The following is an 18992-nucleotide window of genomic DNA, read 5'->3' on the forward strand; positions in this document are numbered from 1 at the left end:
TTCTTAACAGCCAGTTGCAATGTGGAGTTTGAAACCATATTCATTAACTTTTTATGCTCTAGTACATTAAAATACCTTGCTCTTTCTAATTCTGCATCTTGAATGAATCTTTTACCCAGGGATTATTTTTAACGTCATGCATCGGTCATTTGGAAAATATCAACTGAGTCATACAGATCTTCCAAACCTGGCACATTACACAGTAGAAAAAAAAAATTACATTCACTCATGGGGGCAGATAGGAGCCAAATTGTAATTTTTACTTGAAACCTTGAATTTTCCCCTTGGCAATAAATACTGTCAGTTGTTCCGTTGAAATGACAGGCTCGCTTAGCTCATTTTCGAGGAAGTGTCTGCCAAATACCCAAGCCTGAATAATATTCAAGCCTGAATAATTTGCCTGTCAGTTGTCCTTTCAAGTAAATATGGTGTTTCATGGGGAAAAAGCAGCTAGTTCAGCTCGCAACTCGGTTGCACGCGTGCCTTTGCTGGAGACCCACGGTGGCCTTTGGTTTACGACGGAAGTGCTTTACGTGTCTTTCCCATCTTGTTACATACAAGGTTCAGGATTTCATAAAATTAATACCTTTTTGCTGCTTCACCAGGGATGTTTCAAAGTGAAGCTAGCGCTTTCTTTCACTGTGAGTGAGTGGTGGTGGTGATGAATACGACAAGAGCTGGAACCATTTGGTTCCATTGCTGTTATTCGTGCTCAGGCTCCAGGAGTGTGACCCACCATTGTTTTTGCATCATCTGTGCAAGTGTCAACATAGTGAAAAAGGCAAATCACATCTTATTAACACTATGCAATAGTTTTGACTTTGCAGACCCCCATGAAATGGTGTTGGGAGGCTTCCCTTACTCCTGGGCTTAACAGAACACATTTTGAGAACACTGGGCTATGACATCAGCATTAAGGACATCAGTTTTCAGATTTAAAAGACCTGGGGTTGAATCTTCCCTCTACCACCACTCACTAGTTATGAGAATTTGGACAGTTACTTCTCTGAGTTCCATTTGCTCATCGGTAAAATGGGTATAATACCCCACAGGGCTCTTGAGAGGACCAAGTGAGATAACGCATACGAGCACTCAGTACGCTCTTGCTACAGTTATTTACTGAGTGCTAATCATTCCCCAGTGTGGCTCAGCTGGGGGATATTCTAGAACACATATTCCCTAAGGTTTTGAGCACCTTCATCAACGAGTATGAAAGGAATCGGGCCGAAGATGTATCACCAAAGATCGTGAATCTTGTTTCCCGGTAAGGTCTCTATCAGCTATGTCACTGGCTTTGCCTCAGGGAAGCAAAGATTTATGAAGCTTCTTGGGGACTCACAGAACAGTGGTATCCATGGCCGGGATGAATCCCTGCTGTTGGCAGATTCCGTCTGATCTGTTTATCACAGGAAGATGGTAAAAACCAACACCAAATTAGTACTTACGTGTGCCAGGCACTGCTCTAAGTGCTGTGCAAAGAATAACTCATTAAATTCCTGTAACAACCTTATGAGTAATAATCCCCTTTTTATAGATGAGGAAATTGAGACACAGAGAGATTAGGTAATGCATCCAAAATCACACAACTGTATGTGGTTGACCTGGGATTTGAGGCCAAGCAATCTGACTGTATAGGCTGAGTTCTTAACTACTACACTGCACTGAGGAAGCAGGACAAAAAGGGAGGGAGGAGTGATTTTTCCAAGGTTCCTTTCCCCACCACGGGGTTTATGTTTAAAAAGCCTAATTTTGCTCTAAATGACCTGTTAAAAAACCCTTTGAATCAATCAGAAACACGAGGAAAAATGAAAACTGTACAAAGCAAATACATGGCATGATTTTGAACAACTAGTTAAGTGTTAGAAAGGAGACTCCATCTTTGAATGACTCAGAGATTTCAGTGACGTTGAAACCAGAAAGGAAAACATGTAATCCTAGAAAACAACTTAGCTTTGTATCACACATCGTCTACATAATCATAATAATGTTCAGTGGTTTTCAAACTCCAGAATCAATCTATAGCTCCAGCATGGAAGGCAGTAGCATATTTATAGAACAGAATGCAAAAGGAGTGAATCTTGACCATGAAGAAGTAAAAATATAACCAATAGACATGGGTAGGTGTGTGTGGTGGGGGAAGGTATGTGGACGTCCTCATTCTACAAAGTGGGAAGCTAAGACATTCTACCCAAGGTGGTTCGAAAAAGAAATGAAGATTAATGTTATTTTTAGAAATTGGAAAGGTAATCAATACAGAGGGTGGAGTGAGTTAGCTAAATCCTCACCTATTATGGCAGGAAGTCAATAGATTATAAATCAAGAAATAGAAGATAAACATATTATTTAGAGATCTGGATGTAACCACCAGAGGAAATGAATCAGAAATGGTTCTAAAAAAAAAAAAACTTGCTCTGAGGAGTAGGATTTGGAGCAGGGAAGGGTGAACCCCCTTGAGGTAGATGCTTGTCATTAAAAGCCCTTCCATATGATTTGATTTTTAAAAATAGTGTGCATGATTAAATGTCTTAATAAATTGTAAGATACTTTTTTAAAGCTTTTGAGTAAATTATGAGTAATTTGACCTGGAAGAGAAAAACATATCCTTCCTAATCTCCTTGACAGAGTAGAGCAGAAAAACAGGGAAATGATATATATTAGAGATTCACCAAACTGGGAGTAGCAGTGGTTCTGGGGGTTAGGGGATGAAACCTTGCCTTGTCTATTTTACTTTAAAAGTTGGTATTAAGAATATGTTTTTGTATTACTTTTATGTTAAAAGTGTTTTAATTATGAAAATACAGTAGGAAAAACATGCCACTCAAAAACATGACAAAAATCAAATATCCAGGATTGTCTGTAAAACAAAACAAAAATACAGTTCAAAAACTTAAAAAAGAGAGAGAAATGTGTCATCACTCGGTTTGTCTCCATGGATCTCTAGAGGTAGGCTGTTTTCCTGTTCTCTTTCCCTTCTGCTTAAGGATGAGAAGCCAGGGGCTCTGAATTCATGTCCACTCCAGCCCCCAACACATGGGAGAGGTCAGTTCTCCTCTGTGTGCCCTACACAAGCCCTCCTCCTGCATTCGGCAAATGTGTTCTGAGCACCTATTGTAGGCCAGGCACCTTGGGGACACACAAGCCCTAAGAGAACACTTCTGTGATGATGAGTCCCCCTGACTAATCCAGGACCCCCTGCCTTATGCACCAGGAGCATTCTGCACTGTTCACCTGGGTGCACTCAGCTTCTTCCCTACATAATTGTGAACTTACCAAAGATGGGACCGTGTCTACTTTATTCTCTGCTGAATCCTTGGCACCTAGCACAGTGTCTGGCACACAGTAGGTGCTAAATAAGCCCTCATAGAGCAGGAGGACCAGGTTGGAGCACCCCTCAAGTGCAAACCACTTACTTCACAGCTCCTACTGCCTCTCCAGACTGAGAAGAGGGACCAGCATGGGAGAAGATGCCAGCTTGAGAGGGAGAAGGGCGTGAATCTGTGAGTCAGGAAGAGGTTGCCCTACAGGAATGATGACTCCAAGAGCTTTGTAAGATCTGGTAAGCATTAGAAACTTCCACGTCATTGTCCTTTCATTTAAACCCCATTTCCCCATGATGAGAAATACAATACTGAAGACAGTAAGGGACCACGGCTTGTTTTCAGGGGAATAAGGAAGGCAATGCTGAAGAGATGCTATTCCACTGTGCCCAGTCTTAGAGAAGCATGAGGGCGAGGTGAGGCAAAATCTTTATCCATTAGGGCTGAAGTTCTTGCCCGGGGGAAGCAAGGAAGGTCACAGGACAAATTGCTCTTTCTATCAAGCAGCAAATAATGCAGGTGAGGAGAAGACTCAGACGTGGCAAATTCAAGAACACGTCATTCCTGGGATTAAACTCTTCCAAAGGCTTCCAGTTCACTCTAAGTCCAAGTTCTTACAGCGTCCTTTCGGCCTCAACACCCTCACCTATTCTCTTTTCCTCCTCACTCATCCTGTTCAACCTCACTGGCTTCCTTGCTCCTTAAACACCCCAGGCACCTCCCCACCTCAGGGCCTTTGTACTTGCTGTTCCTTCTGCCTGGAAGGAATGCTCTTCCCACCTGGCTTGGTTCTTTACCTCTTTCAGATTTGGGGTTAAATGTCACCCTCTCAGGGAAACCAAACTTGACCACACTGTTTAAAATTTCATCCTCCTTCCCCTCCCCAGTACTCCTGCCTACTTTAAGAGAGTTTGGAGAAAGTCCATGGTCTTGGGCTAGGACTCTCCATTTCCTATGCTCAGCCCCAGGGACTCCAACTGGAAAATCATCGCCGGGGGTGGCCCAGATTGAATTTTCCTTGGTTCAGACCTTATTATCTCTTAGAATCCAACCCCTGCCATTTTCCCACTGCTCAGAGCTAAGCCATCACTCACCACAGAGTAAAACAGCAGAAAAGAGCAATTATTATGCTGTGCAGCAGACCTTTGACTCGGATTAACATCATTGCCTCTTGATTTGATCTTTTTATTTTTCTCTAAACACTTAGGGCATTTTGATTGCAAGCCAGATTCATCTTTGGTGAAGAGTAATATTTTGAAAAACCAGGACTTACTCGATAGTACATGTTTTAAGACATTTTAAGCTGATGAACAGCTAATTGGTTCTGCTGTCCTGTGATTTGCAAAGAGTCAGAATGATTTGTTGTAAATATGCATCTGTATTAACTGCTCAATGCCAAAAGCAATTTCCACAGGTGACGGTAGAATTTTGTAATAGATGAGGTGATGGAAGGCACCTCAACAGTTACCCGTGAGCTTCTGAATCACTTTAATTTAGCAGGTAGGTGTTATTGTATTCCAAGGCAGCTATGCCTGATGCTGAATACCATATGCTGTGGAATACAGAGTGGTGGAAATTCCATTTCCTAAACATACACAGAATCCGAAGCACAAAGAATAGAAACAGTGCCTGCCAGATCTGTGCACAATATATCCCACACAACACGTATTTTCTTTTTTCCTTCCCCAAGTTTGCACCCAGGGTATTGAGGGAATTTTTAACTGAGACTGTTAACTACTCTGGATCATTTCTGAGGGGGAAAAAAATGGAAAAAAAGTGATGGACAAGCAATGTTGAGATCTTCAAGTCATACTTGCTCAAAATACAGGCTGCTGAATTACCATCCGTTGTGGCAGGGATTATAGGATAAATTATTTTAAAAGTAGTTTGTAAGCACATAATGGCAGAACAATGATGGTTAGGGATTAGCATGGATTCACTAAGAGAAACTCAAGGTAATTAAATTACCTACTCACAAGCAATAAATTCAACGTATATTTATTAAGAATCGACTATGTGCCAGGCTCTTGTTCTAGATTAGTGGTTCAGGGAAATGCGGTGGATAAAGAGTATTTGGATGGCAAAACATATGTGATAATAGTTCTTACAACATGCAGGTTAAAATGTGGATAGATGGTGTTAAGTCATGCTGCCCCAAGCTCATCTCAGCTGCCCATTTCTAGCCTACTCAGGCCCAAGGTCACTAAGAACCAGACGTGGTGGTACACTCGTCTAGTCCATGTCTCGTGTGGGTTAGGTGCTCTTCCAGGATGTTTATGGCCTTGGCTGCTACATGAGAATCAGGCTGCAGAACCCTAAGTATGAGAATTATCCAACCCAGAAAACTTGACTCCTGCCTGACACAGAGTATAAAGCTCAATGAAGTCAAATGAAGGATGTGCCCAAGTCTGGTCCTCAGGAAGTGGGACAGCCACGAACATAATGGCACCCTCAAGTTTGCAAACACCCCAAGTCCAATGTAGAAGATGCAAGAATCTCCAATAGTCTGCTCCCCTGCATCTAGTTAGACTCTGGAAAAGAAACACTGTTCTTCCAAATGATTGGTGTTGCCTTTTACTTTTTATTTACATTTGATCCAGAGGTGGTGTTTCTTCACAACCTACTGCTATAACGTCTAAATCTTGCTAGCTTTACCATATCTTTTCCTTGATCTTGCTTTCTGGATGTGGAATAAAAATTGACAAAGGCTGGGTTCATTATTTTTCACAATAGTTCCAGTCGTTGGATGGTTCAGAGCCAGTGACTGACATCAAACTCTCCTGGATATAGGAGTGGGCAGGTTGGAAAAACCCAGCCCACCAGCCCTGGGCAGTGTAGTGTGTGGTGATTAAGGTGAAGCTTCTGGTTCAAGTCCAGCCCTGCCACCACCTAGCAGGTGATCTTTAATTCTCTAAGCCTCAGTTTCCTTATTGGTGGAAGAGCCCTGCTAGTTGTACACTGGGCTATTATGAGAATCAGTTGCATCTGTTTATACTAGTGTTTATCCAAGCAAGTAGAGTACAGTAATGAAAGGTGGCATAAGGTAGGGTTGGAAACCCAGCTCTGCCTCTTACTAACCACATGCCCTCTGGGTCCCCATTCCTTCATCTGTAAAATGGGGATAATAATAATGTCTACCTTATGAATAAGGCACAAGGATTAAATGACATTTGTCAAGTGCTCACGTAGAACAGTGCTTGGCATAGAGTATGTGTCTGTTAAATAAATAAATAAATGCTCAGGAGTTAGCCCAGAAATGAACGTGCAACCTGCCCCAGTAATTGTAGCATGGCACACAGAAGGTGTTCACTAAGTGTCAGCTAGTTATTATTTTACTATTTCCTCGGCACCTCTTCCTAGGGTTCTCATGACCCATTCTCTCTTTCTGCAGCTTCCTTAGATGCAACCCCCAGGATCCATATTATCATCTCACCTGCTTACCGATCCCAGGAGGAGGGGCAGATCTACCCTGGAAGCAGGCCCTCTTGTGCAAACCCAGGAAGTAGCCCACAGATGATGTCAGGAACTTACTTGTAAGGAACTGTCTCAAGCCAGAGAGCTTCTAGTGCCAGACATTTCTGTTCATCTGCATTATTTTAGAGCAAGCCTCAGTAGACCATCAAAATGGTATTTAAATCCTGAATTCTTTCTCCTCCTTCATCTCTGTTTTTGTTTCTAGTTTTCTTTTTTTTTTCTTTTCAGTTTTCACAGGTTCCTCTGTTCCTTGCCCCATAATGTTAATGTTACTTAGGGTTCTGTCAGTTTCCCTCTTTGTGGTCATTGGGGTTTCTGTGGCACTTCTTGTGTACTTCGACGTCTTCAATTACCATCTATGCTTGGATCATCCTAAGTGTCAACTCTGTATTAGTGATTCTTAACACTTACGGAAGATGAGACGCTTTCTATAAAAGTGCCCATTCACATCATATTTTTCATGAAGTTTCATAATCATATGAACCTCATCTGTGGAACTATATGGATGAGTACCTCTGAGTAGACTCCCAATACCAGCCGCCTGTTGTGGACCTCAATTTCTTCACCCTCACCCACTCAGTAACCATGTCTGATAGAGTTTACCTTCAATCTGTCTCTAGCGTCTTTTTTTTTCATTGTCATCAGAACACAGGTTACCAAAGCTTTCTTCTTTTGCCTACCCCAGCAGATATTGTTCCCTGTGTACCTGGGCAGGGGCTTCCTTCCCTAGAGACCATCAGAGGGGAAGACCTCATTGACTTTCTTTCAACCTCTCCATGACTCAGAAAGAGGACAAGGACTGTCTGGGCAAAGAACTAAGTGAGAGTTCTTCGGGAAAGAAAAGAGAACCCAACAGAATACCTGATCTGAAGAGTCTATGATAAAGGCAAAAGGTATAAGAAAAAAAGAAAGCAATTCAACATTCTTGGGAAAACAAAGGATACTTCTAGAAATAAAATGTTATTATCGATTCCTGCTATGAGATATAGCAGGGATTGGCTAACTTTACTTTTTCTGTAAAGGGCCAGACAGTAAATATTTTAGGCTTTGCAGATCAAGTAGCAAAATCAAGGATGCTATGTAGATATTAATACAACAGTAGAGAAAACAAATTTCCATAATTTTTAAATTGACAACATTCAGAATTATAGATGCTGAAATTTGAATTTCTTATCATTTTTATGTGTCATGAAATATTTTGAGATGTTATTTAATTTTTTCTACCATTTGAAAACGTACAATATATTCTCAGCTTGTGGGTTGCACAAAAACAGGCAATGGGCCAAATCTGGCCAATGGACTGTAGTTTGCCAACCCCTGAGAGGTAATTACATATCATAGTGCACATACATCATTAAATTTTCAACTTTTAGAATTTTAGAGACAAAGCATGATGACATATATCCGTTTATTGGTAAGTCTCAACTAAGTGGTAGATAAACAGGCACTTGTTTTATTTTGGCTTTCAACTGTGTTATGTCCAATCCCTCATTTTCTTAATGGTATTTTGGGCCAATTTCATAACTTTACAGTCACTTTTGGTTGTTAAAACTTCCAATTGCATATCTGACTGCAAAGCTGTATCCCTACTCCTCCCTCTTTTATTTTATTTTTCTCACTGTATTTATTTGTTTATTACTCCTCCCTCTTTTAGATGGGAATACTTTAATATGTTGTGGCAGAGAACAAGAAGAAAAAAAAGGCCAAAAGTGCCACTTCACTTAGCTGGGTGAGGTTGCAAACCATTACTGTTCATTGATACTGTTCCTCCAGCTGACACTAATGGTCAGGTTCTCTGCACACAGGAGTCTATATGTTGACTTTCCACCGGAGGCACATGCATTTGTTATTGGAGGGCCCTGTGGGGTCTTCCCACTGCAACTTCCTTCCTGATGTGAGGTGCCTGAGTCTGGTCAGTCTTTTCCATCCCACCTTGGCTCCCATCAATAGCAACCCACAGCCCCATGCTGCTGGGTCTGCAGTTGGCCCATACAGTACCCTGTGAACATTTTTACAGGCTCTCCTCCCTTTGGGTGGACTCAGTTCTGGACCAACATGCATGGTTTGGGAAGCGGAGCATGAGCTGATTCTCAGCCCCTGCTTGACCCCTAGGCCAGGTAGCTCTGTGCAAGACAACACCTTCATGGGCTTCCCTGGTGGCGCAGTGGTTGGGAGTCCGCCTGCCGATGCAGGGGACACGGGTTCGTGCCCCGGTCCGGGAAGATCCCACATGCCGCGGAGCGGCTGGGCCCGTGAGCCATGGCCGCTGATCCTGCGCGTCCGGAGCCTGTGCTCCGCGGCGGGAGAGGCCAGAACAGTGAGAGGCCCGCGTACCGCAAAAAAAAAAAAAAAAAAAAAAGACAACACCTTCATGAACATCATGTAGCCCTGTCTAGGGTCTTCTTGCCTAACGGGCTGCTCTCTTGGGTGGGATACTGACAAAATGGCTCAAGCTCTCAAGTATCCACCATAGATCCACTCAACTCAGAGATCTCTCCATTCTAAACAGGCGGACCTGCTGCCATTCCTTCTCTGAGCCCTGGTCTTGCCTCCCAGCTTCCTTGCTAAAATATGGGCATGAGCAGATGAGCAGTTGTGCTGCCTAAGCTAATATCCAATCCAGGAATGAGATGCCAGTCTCTCTTTTTTCCAGCCCCCCTCAGTCTTTATGAATGATTCTTCTTGGAGCCACAGGTAAACTCACTGAGGAACTAAAAGTAGTGGAAGAAAGGGTAGTGGTATAAGAAAGTGGACTTATCATTTGTCTTAGCTAATGGATCTTGTCTAAAATGCATGAATCCAGGACTACTGGTCAACATACTATTTAGAGGTGTGAAGGAATGAAGGAACCACAAGACACAGCTAAGAACTAAGGCAGAAACAGATGAAAGTGCTTGCTACTTTTGCTTCCTCGTTGTATAGGTAAGGAAACTCATGCTCAGAGGTTTAGCAATTTCCAAAGTCTTGTAGACAGTAAATGGCAGATTCAGGTAAGACCCCAGTTCCACCTGACCTCAAAGCCCATCCTACGATCTGATATTCTTTGTGGCCACACATAAATTGTTAAAGGCCCATTTGCTCCTACACTGAAAAAGTAGACTCTGGCAGGGTCATGGGATGAAGGAAAAGGAAAACAACCTTGGAGTTTTGTAGGCTTTTTTAAACCTTAGAAACATTGGTTTTCATTGCAGATACTTCCACATGTCGGAGTATAATGTTCAAATCGTTAAAAACATAATTCTCATAAAATACACAGTGAGCTTATGTCAAGTTTTATTCATCAGTGAGGGAACCAGCAGAATGACAAAGCTGGCTCAAAGGAAGATGTTATGTACTTTTTTTTCAAAGAAAAAAATCTGAGGGTCTTCCCTGGTGAGTCAGTGGTTAAGAATCTGTCTGCCAATGCAGGAGACATGGGTTCGAGCCCTGGTCCGGAAAGATCCTACATGGGCAACTAAGCCCATGCGCCACAACTAATGAGCCTGCGCTCTAGAGCCTGCAAGCTGCAACTGCTGAGCCCGCGTGCCACCACTACTGAAGCCCGCGCTCCTAGAGCCCGTGCTCCGCAACAAGAGAAGCCTGAGAAGCCTGCGCACCGCAACGAAGAGTAGCCCCCACTCGCCACAGCTAGAGAAAGGCCACGCAACAAAGGCCTAACGTAGCCAAAGGTAAATAAAATTAAATCTTAAAAAAAACTGAAATAATATCGTTACGTTATATATAAAATGATTAATGTACTAGAGGGTGAGCAATAGTCCACAACATTTGAGGTTATCTCCTCTAATGAGCAGAAATCATTTGTACCTCTACTGAACTAAAAAATATATGTGCATCTTCCCGAGTTTTCGACAAATAAACATCTAACTATACAACTGGGCCTGAATCTATAATAAAAGCTAAGTCAAACAAAGGTACATTCCCCCGGAGAATTAGGTGACCACTTAAGTAAGCTTGTTAGATACTGCTCTATGACATTAAACATTAAAAGGACACACTCATCTTTTTGCCTGATTCTTGTTTTATTTTTTTCTTGATGTGTGCTGGTTACCCACACCAATCATCCATGCTAATAGCTTACATTAGTCACCCAACCTTGGATTGCCCGTCATTTGCCTTTATTCCAATCCAGAAATAACATCTCAAATAATTAAGCAAAAAAAAAAAAAGTATTTCCAAGCTATCTACTTTCTAAGATGGGTAGAAACCTAGGGTCAGAAGGCTGGGTTTGAGGTAGAAAAAAGAGGAGTGCTTTCCATCAAGGATGACGCAACTAAGAGTAAGATTCAAAACTATTTAACCACAAGTAGGACACAGATGAGCCAATTAGAATGGGTGCTTCCATAGGGCTGGAACATGATTGTGATGGCCCTGCTGGGCCAGGTTTTAACCTCTTACTTGGTGGGTCTAGTGGATGTTTGAGAGGTTCCATGAAGGGCTTAGGGCTAGTGGTGGGGGTTTGGTGAGGGACTTGGACCAGTTGTTGTTTATCAACAGGGAGGGAAGTATTTCAACATTTTAACAAACTGTATGGCTATACAAACATGTTCTGGCTGAATATTAGTCATGCTCACACCTCAACCTCTGCCACCTTCCGCATCCTGACTTGCCCCCAAACACAGTCATGGTCAGTCTCCCCCATCCTGTCTTAAGACTTCAGCCCATTTCTCTCTTCTATCTGCCTCATGGGCTTTAGGGTCAATGCAGAAGGGTGGAGAGAAAGGAATAAGGAGAAGGTCAGGAGTAGGGAAGAGAGTAAGAGTGTTCTAATGCATTCTGCACCCACGTCCAAGGGAAGGTGCAGCATTAAATCTAGGACAGGGGGAGCAGAAGTGACTACTTGGTACTGTTTCTAAGCTCTAGGGATATAGTAGTGCCCCAAACAGACAAGGATCCCTGTACTTATGGAGTTTATATTCTGCTGGGGGCAGATAGGAGATGTGAAAATTACGAGTTAATATATGTGAAAGCACCTAGCATGGGCTTGGCACATAGAAAATACTTATGTCCTTCTCCCAGCCTTGTCCTCAACTGTGCCTCTGAAGCTTCCCTGAAGGCTTCTGAACACATAAATAAAGCTGGAACCCCATCTGGCTGAAAAAGTCAACCATCTGGAGATTTGGAAATATGGGGGAATTTCTAATGACTGGCTAATTTTTTTTTCAGTTTTTCAGCCAGATGTTTGATGTCATCCAGGCCCATCTGTAGCAGAAATAGCAGTTTATTGAACCTCTTTTTCATAATTTTAAGTTCCCTGTCCTAAAATCCTAAGTGGGCTTTCTTTTCTTAGTAGGCAATTTTTAAATGAATTGAATAAGTGATTATTGACTAATAAAGAGCAATTCAGGAATAAAAAATGAAAATATCAGAAATTTGGATTTAAGGAGGCTTTGCGATAATTTTCAGGGCTCAAAAGGCGGCCCATGGGTCAAATTCAGCCGTAAAGTGCGTATGGCTTGGCTGGCACTGCATGTTTAAAAAGGTAAACTAGTTGCCCACATTTTAAAAATCAGGAGATTTAACATCTAGCTTTTTAAAATTTGGAATATTGGGCCACGTTTGGTATACATCTCCCCAGAGTAAAGCTCGACTCAAGCCACACAGTAATTGTTCCCAATGTGCCACAGTCTGCACCATTCTCTGTTGCCCACACCCTGAGACCAAGTTTCAGTTACCTTATATCTTCTCAAACACACTCTTACTCCTTCCCCCACCCCAATATAACTGAGGTAAGAGGACGGTGAAATGTTCGTTTCACACTTTTCATTACCTGCCAAGTCCACAGGGACCTTTGGATTTGTTACTTCCTAATCTTATCTGAAGCGCTCATTTTAGAACTGGGTAAACTGAGGTCCAAAGGAGGAAATAACGTACACAGTTCACATAGCTATCAGTGACAGAAATGTGATTAGCACCCAGGGCTCCTTGCTACTAGGCCAGTGGACTTTCCGTGATCTAAACACATCACTTTGATTATAACTAGGACTTCAAGAGGTTTCTTAATGAGAGAATCACATATTGAACACGTTCTCATTCAAATTCACACACCACCATTGAAAGCACACAGCAGGTAGGGGCACTGCTTTGTGAATGCCTTGCGTGCTTTCCAGCTAACAGTCAGGCATTCATTCTGGCTTCCAATTGTGGGTGTCTCTACATAGGTCGATTGTTTTTTCATTCAAAGAGTGTCCTTTGCTGCCTCTGAGTTTTTGCCTGTCTGGTGGCTCCTGCCCCCCTGCAGAGGCTGCACAGGCATGCTGAGTGTTCTGGGATCTGGGGCTTCTGAATGGAAAAACCCATGTGTCAGGGCATTCTCACAAGCTAATATTTGTACCAGTAGCAACCTATCCACTAGTGCATGAATTAATGCTCCCTAGCAAGTGTTCAGTGAAGCAACATGGCTTAGGTGAAGTAGTGTCTGCTGAGTTTAGGTATGTGACCTTGGGCAAGTTATATAACTTCTCCTGGCCTCAGTTTTCTCATCTGTAAAATGAGGCTAACACTTTTACCTGCATCATGGAACGCCTTTGAAGATGAAAGTCATTTTTTCAAAATTCTTAGCACAATCCTAGCACATAATAAGTGCTAAATATAAATGACTTTCTGGTGAGTTATAGAAATGAAAACTGGAAATATCTCTTCTCTCACTTGAGAGGCGTGATCCTTCCTAACACACAGGGTCATTCCCAGACCCATTGTAAATGCTCAGCATGTGTTGGCTTTAATATGGTAATTGCTTGGAGGAATTTTAGAAAATTAAGATTCCAAGTGATCCACCACAGACCCATGGAGGCAAAGAACCTAGCTGTGGGGGCCTGATAATCTATTTTTTAAATCTCCCCATATGATTCTGTTGACTAGTTAAGACTGGAAACAACTGATGTAGTTTTCTTACACTTGAATATCTTTGGTGGTAGACCACTCATAACTTCTGAAACCTCCCCGTGCCATAATAGATAGTTACTTATATTGAGGTAAACACTGTTTTCTTCTGGCTCCTACTTCTAACCCCTTGAGGCCACATAGAACATTTTGAATCTTTTTTCCGTATGACAGCCCTTCAGATATTTGCAGACAGCTGTCATGTCCCTTTGGGGCATTCTATTCTTTTGTATGAAATAGCCACATTTTCTCATGACTCTTAAAAAAGTATGGTTGCCCGCCCCCACCGCCCCAGTTATCCTTTAACACTTAAAGGACCAGAAAAACGAGGATGCTGAGGCTTTGGGAGACAGGACATACTGAGCAGGAGATGGCTGTACACCTTCATTCCAGCAGAGGATGGGTGCTGCCGACTGCATGTGTCTTCCCATGCAGAAAGCAGAGGTTCCTGCAAATCCCTTGAACACTTGATATGTTCATTACATGAAGGAAAATCTTGGCTTCAGATTTCAGCCAGGCCTATCTAGGTGTTGAGTATATGGGTGTACACATAGCTAAAATTTTATTGTGATTCATTAAAGTTTATGCATCTTACTGTATTAATACTTCGAAATGTAAAAAAAAAAAAAAAAATAGCTGGGCCAAATTGCATGGAGACTGCAGGAAATTTTCTCAGAAGAATTCACCTGACCAAGAACATATCTTAGATTAATCTAATTTCTTCTTGATTCAAATTCTCACTTCTCCCACTAAGCCCACAGAATACCTGGGTGGGGTTCCAATTCCTTGTATAAACTGTGGGTGTAGGAGATGATGTTGGAGAAAAGAGAAACCATCAGTTGAGAAATTCTGAGCAAGGATTCAGGAATTTCAGGCCCTAAGAGGGGAGGTCAAAATTGGTGATTAGTTTTGAATTCCCAGGTTTAGGTCAAGGGGGCAGAAGAATTGGGAATAACTGACACTTGGTCTACGTATGTGCCATTTCTGGATTGGGAGGCACCTCGAATTTTTTATGCCAACCCTGGAACCATGTAAGCATCAAAACATCCACCAAATCTCAACTTTATAAAAGATGACTCAATTCTTTATTGTTAACATAGGAAAGGGAATTATGAGATTTCCTTAAGGTAAATGACTTCACCATATCTGAGCACAAATAATCACAGATATTAGATTTTTGTCAATGTTTAGGAAAGAATTTCCATCAGTACCTTGGATACAATAAGAGCTTTGCTTAGTGCTAATTCATGACCACCTATTCCAAATTAATTATTTACCAGACTAATATACTGAGGGTTGGATGGGTAAATGTCTTAGCCAAGGTCACACAGATAGTTTGCAGCATTACCCACGTCTTCAGACATCAAATACAGTAATCCTTGTTGCATTTAAAGTAGTCCTTTCCTACCTGGGCTTCCCACCAGTTGCAAATTTGCAATGGAAAGAGAATCAACTCTAGTAGTGCTACCGTCAGGAGAGCAGTTGTTCAGAGTGTCAGAACATGGGAGGAAGGCCAGGCAATGATGCAACATTACACTAGCAAGTGATGTAATAGCATGATTTCCTAAGCAATTTACATAAATGGAACTTCTCAAGAAGCCCTGACGAATGCCAGCCAGTAGGAATGCAAGCATGGAGAACCAATGGCAGGCAGGGGAGGAGAGCACATAGGAAACACAGATTTCCTTGCTCATCACTATGACAAGATTCACAGATTCCTCAGAAGCCTGAGAAACCTCCCTTCTGCCCCTCTAATCCAGTGCCTTCCCTCAGGCACATAGGCTCTAAAGAGATTTGGTTTCCTTCTCTATTTTTCTGTTTACTCCTACTGACATGCAGGCATTGCCCAATGATGCTGAGAGTGACTCCTGGTGTACTGAAAGCAAGTTTAGTAGTGAGACAGGCTACCTAAGAGCTTGACATTCTAAAATTGGTCTGTCCTCTTCATTATAATTTAGAATGAATCCTCAATTTTTTGAATTAGAAGTGGTATGCTGTGATTTTCAGAGAATCAATCTTATGCAAATGTCATAGAAATATATTTGTTGGGTTTGCAGATGCTTTAGGAAAGAAGACAGGTGGACACCAAATACCAAGACTTCAGTTTTGTTTTTTGATCCCAAATGGAGATGTATTAATAAGTGTGTGTGTGTGTGTGTGTGTGTGTGTGTGTGTGTGTTTAGAGGTTCATATATGTTAGTCTGGAACTTGTTGGCAATGGAAGTTCATGAAAATATCTAGTTAGACCAAACTCAGAAGAAACTGATAAGACTATGTTGAGAAATAAGGAAATAGCGCAGAGTGTGCCAGGCTAGGTCAGAATCTCTCTCTCTCTCTCTCTCTCCCCCTTCCCCCTTCCCTCCTTTTCTCTTCCTTCACCTCTCCCCCACTGAAATGCAACTTAAGCAGAGCCAAAGACCCCATCTCAAGCCAGAGATCAAAGCAAAGCAGTTCACAATATACCTAGAGATTTTAGATTTGAAGACATTTTCTCAACTGCAGAAGCTGCCTAGAGTGCCACAAAATCTCGTCTCATGAAGCTTATACCAAAAACAATCAACAAGACCCAACCATTTTATCCCACACAGGATTAGTCTTGCTTGGAACAATCTGGACGTCTGCACATTCTCGGCAATAATTTGAACTATCTCTCTTTCCCCATCACTGCCTCCATCTCCCCAACGACACATTGGAATAGCAGAATATCAGAAACTGGATTATTTAGGGCCATTGAGAGGAATTTGTAAATACCTTCTAGGCAGCAGGTCCTCCACAGCCCTGAATGGGTCATTACTTCTTCATTCTTCCTGCTGGTTTCATTATCACTTGTAGATTTAGTCCTGCACACACCTCTGGAATATAACCAGTAGTCCGTGCCCACTGCAATGGTCATTAAACTAAAAGCTGCAAAGGCTCCCACAGTAGTGATCAACATCTGGATTCCTCTGTCACACATCCTCATACTTCTTCATGGTACTCTAGATGGCTGGGGGTTGGAGAGGGAGGTTCAATGCCAGAGGGGAAAATCACTCTGCAGCTGGGTAACCTAGGACAGGCCCTTCCAAAAATTCAGGTCTCCTTGTGTCAGCATCCACAGGGACTTTGGGAAAGCTGGGATTTCCTGTCTGGAGCTCTCTCCAGTTCCCTGGGTCGCCTATGGCCCTCGGAAGGGTGCAGGCTCCAGGAGGTTGGTCCACATCACTGCTGCCTTCTGATGGTCCCTGGGTTCCTTTCATTCCTCAGGAGCTTGGTGAGCATGAGGGTCCGTGCAGGGCATGGCTCTGGAGCCTGGAGCTGCCAGCTCGGTTTGAGATGCGCCTGGTTCCTCACAGCCCCGGGAGACTCAAGGCAAAGAAATCCAGAGAGGTCTGTGTGTGTGTGTGTGTGTGTGCGTGCGTGCGTGTGTGTGCGAGCGCGTGTGCTGGGGGTGAGGGCGGATGGCAAAAAATAGCGCTGCTGGGAGGCGAGTCTCTGAGAAGAGTGTTCATTGCTTCCCCAGCCTCCCAGGAAAGCTCTCCGCCAGCTCCCGACACCCCCGCTCAAACTGGAGAAAAGACAGTCCCTGGGCGGGGGCCGAGAGGTTGCATTGGAGGGCAAAGGTCTGCGGTGCTGAAGGGACAGCTCCCCGCCTGTTGCCCCGCCTCCGCCTTCTTAACGCCCAGTTTTAAGCCCGTGGTGCTGAAGGGACAGCTCCTCCGCTGCGGCTGCACCCTCCGCCTTTCCAGCGCCCGGGCTAGAGACCTGGGGTACTGAAGGGTCTGTCTTCTCCCCTCCCTTCCCAGGCCAGCCAGCCTGCTCGGCTCTGCCTAGTCAACCCACGCTCCGCGCAAAGTTTCGGGAGACCAGGGCAGTCAGCGCCCCGGCTCCGTAGCGCTGCAGCACGACCCTGATCCTCCTCTCCCGCTCCCGGAAGGGTTAAGGAAAGGGGAAAGGGAAAGGAGCCCGCAGCGCACTCTGGCGCTCTCGCCGCTCCCACCCGACGCGGCATTCCCCCCCACCCACCCCCACCCCCAAGGAGCCAGGCAAGTTTGCCTTTTGCTGCGGGCGCCGCTGGAGCCCATCGGGGAAGACCGAGTCTTCTTAAAGGGGCCGGCGATTCCGGGCGACGGTTCTATGGCTCACTTGGGCGGGCAAAGAGTGTTGTCATCGGCACATCTGTGGATAGTCTGTCTCAATTTGGTTCCCCAGAAAACAAACCAATATGTCTACCCTCCTTTCTCTGGAGCTCTGGTTTACACTGGAGACAACGTGCTCAGACCAGACCCGGAACTGTTCATATACATATGATCATGTATTACTAAAAGACAGAAGGAGCTAGAAGTATGTAGACTCTCTTATATACATATTAGGGATTTGGGCCGAGGGGGTGTGACAGTGTGGTCTCTGAAAACACATATATTTTAACAACCCTACATTTTGGGGTTGGCAGTGGTGATGGAATCAAGGAGGGAGAGTCGCTGAAAATGTCAGATTCTCTTCAAAGGTCCCTGGGATGTTCATTTGTTAACATCCTTGTCTAAGTTAGACCAGGAGGCAGGTGAAGTTGGGTTTGCTTTCCTTGTCAGTCCAAAGTGCAAATGTCAGTTCATACCTGAAAGCTAGTGAGATGCTTCCTTAGAAATAGCCAATGTTGCAATGTTGCAAAGGATCAGCATTTAATTTAACTAGCTTTTTGTTACTATGTATTCTGAGCACACCAAATACACTAAGGACAGTCCACAGAATGCCCTCATTATTTTCTTTCCTTTGGCATGATGGTACAGATACCCAGAGGTCAGGTGTTTGGAATTGAGGCTGCTTGGGTTGTTTCTGCCATCCCCGAGATGTGTTCATAACCAACTGTCATATTTGAATGTTATTTAACTGGACAAAAAAGATAATGGTGCCATCTCTGGCTCTCCATCTGAGAGCTTCTATCTGGGTGAATGAGTTAGCAGCAATGCATGGAAGAGTTCTCAAATGCAGCTCACAACTGCTTGGTGACTCTGCTACTTTTTACTTTTTTTTTTTTTTTTTGGTTTGGTTTTGGTTTCAAGTTCACTTAAAGGCTTGGTTCTTGGTGTTAGATATACCTGCGCAGGCATGTGTATGTTTGAATATATAGTCATCATGCGACTGTGTTTGAATGTTTACCTGTGCCATGTTCAATTTAGTTATGAGTTCTGAATGACTGGGAATTTGTTGTAGAAGTAAAGCAGGTATGTAAAGATATGTCTGTACCTGCTTGCAGTTTGCTGCAAGCAAACTGCAGTAAGCCTGTTTGCTGCAAATGCATAGCTGTGTGCATTTGTGGGTGTACACGCTTAAGTATAGGTATAGTGT

At 43.3% G+C, this 18992-nt stretch overlaps 1 protein-coding gene across 2 annotated transcripts in view; it reads right to left on the reverse strand.

The window, feature by feature from the left end:
- The window catches only part of CACNG3 (calcium voltage-gated channel auxiliary subunit gamma 3), an 81631-nt gene extending 63998 nt beyond the window's left edge, over positions 1-17633 (reverse strand). Inside the window, exon 1 of one of the 2 annotated variants that reach the window (XM_060285179.1) lies at positions 16422-17633. In XM_060285179.1, coding sequence (XP_060141162.1) covers positions 16422-16632 — 211 coding nt within the window. In that variant the 5' untranslated portion in view covers positions 16633-17633. The remainder of the gene's footprint in view (positions 1-16421) is intronic. The other variant, XM_030871520.2, reaches the window with a different exon arrangement.
- Positions 17634-18992: the final 1359 nt, after the last annotated feature.

Source organism: Globicephala melas, chromosome 15 (assembly GCF_963455315.2).
Source record: "Globicephala melas chromosome 15, mGloMel1.2, whole genome shotgun sequence".
NCBI lineage: Eukaryota > Metazoa > Chordata > Mammalia > Artiodactyla > Delphinidae > Globicephala > Globicephala melas.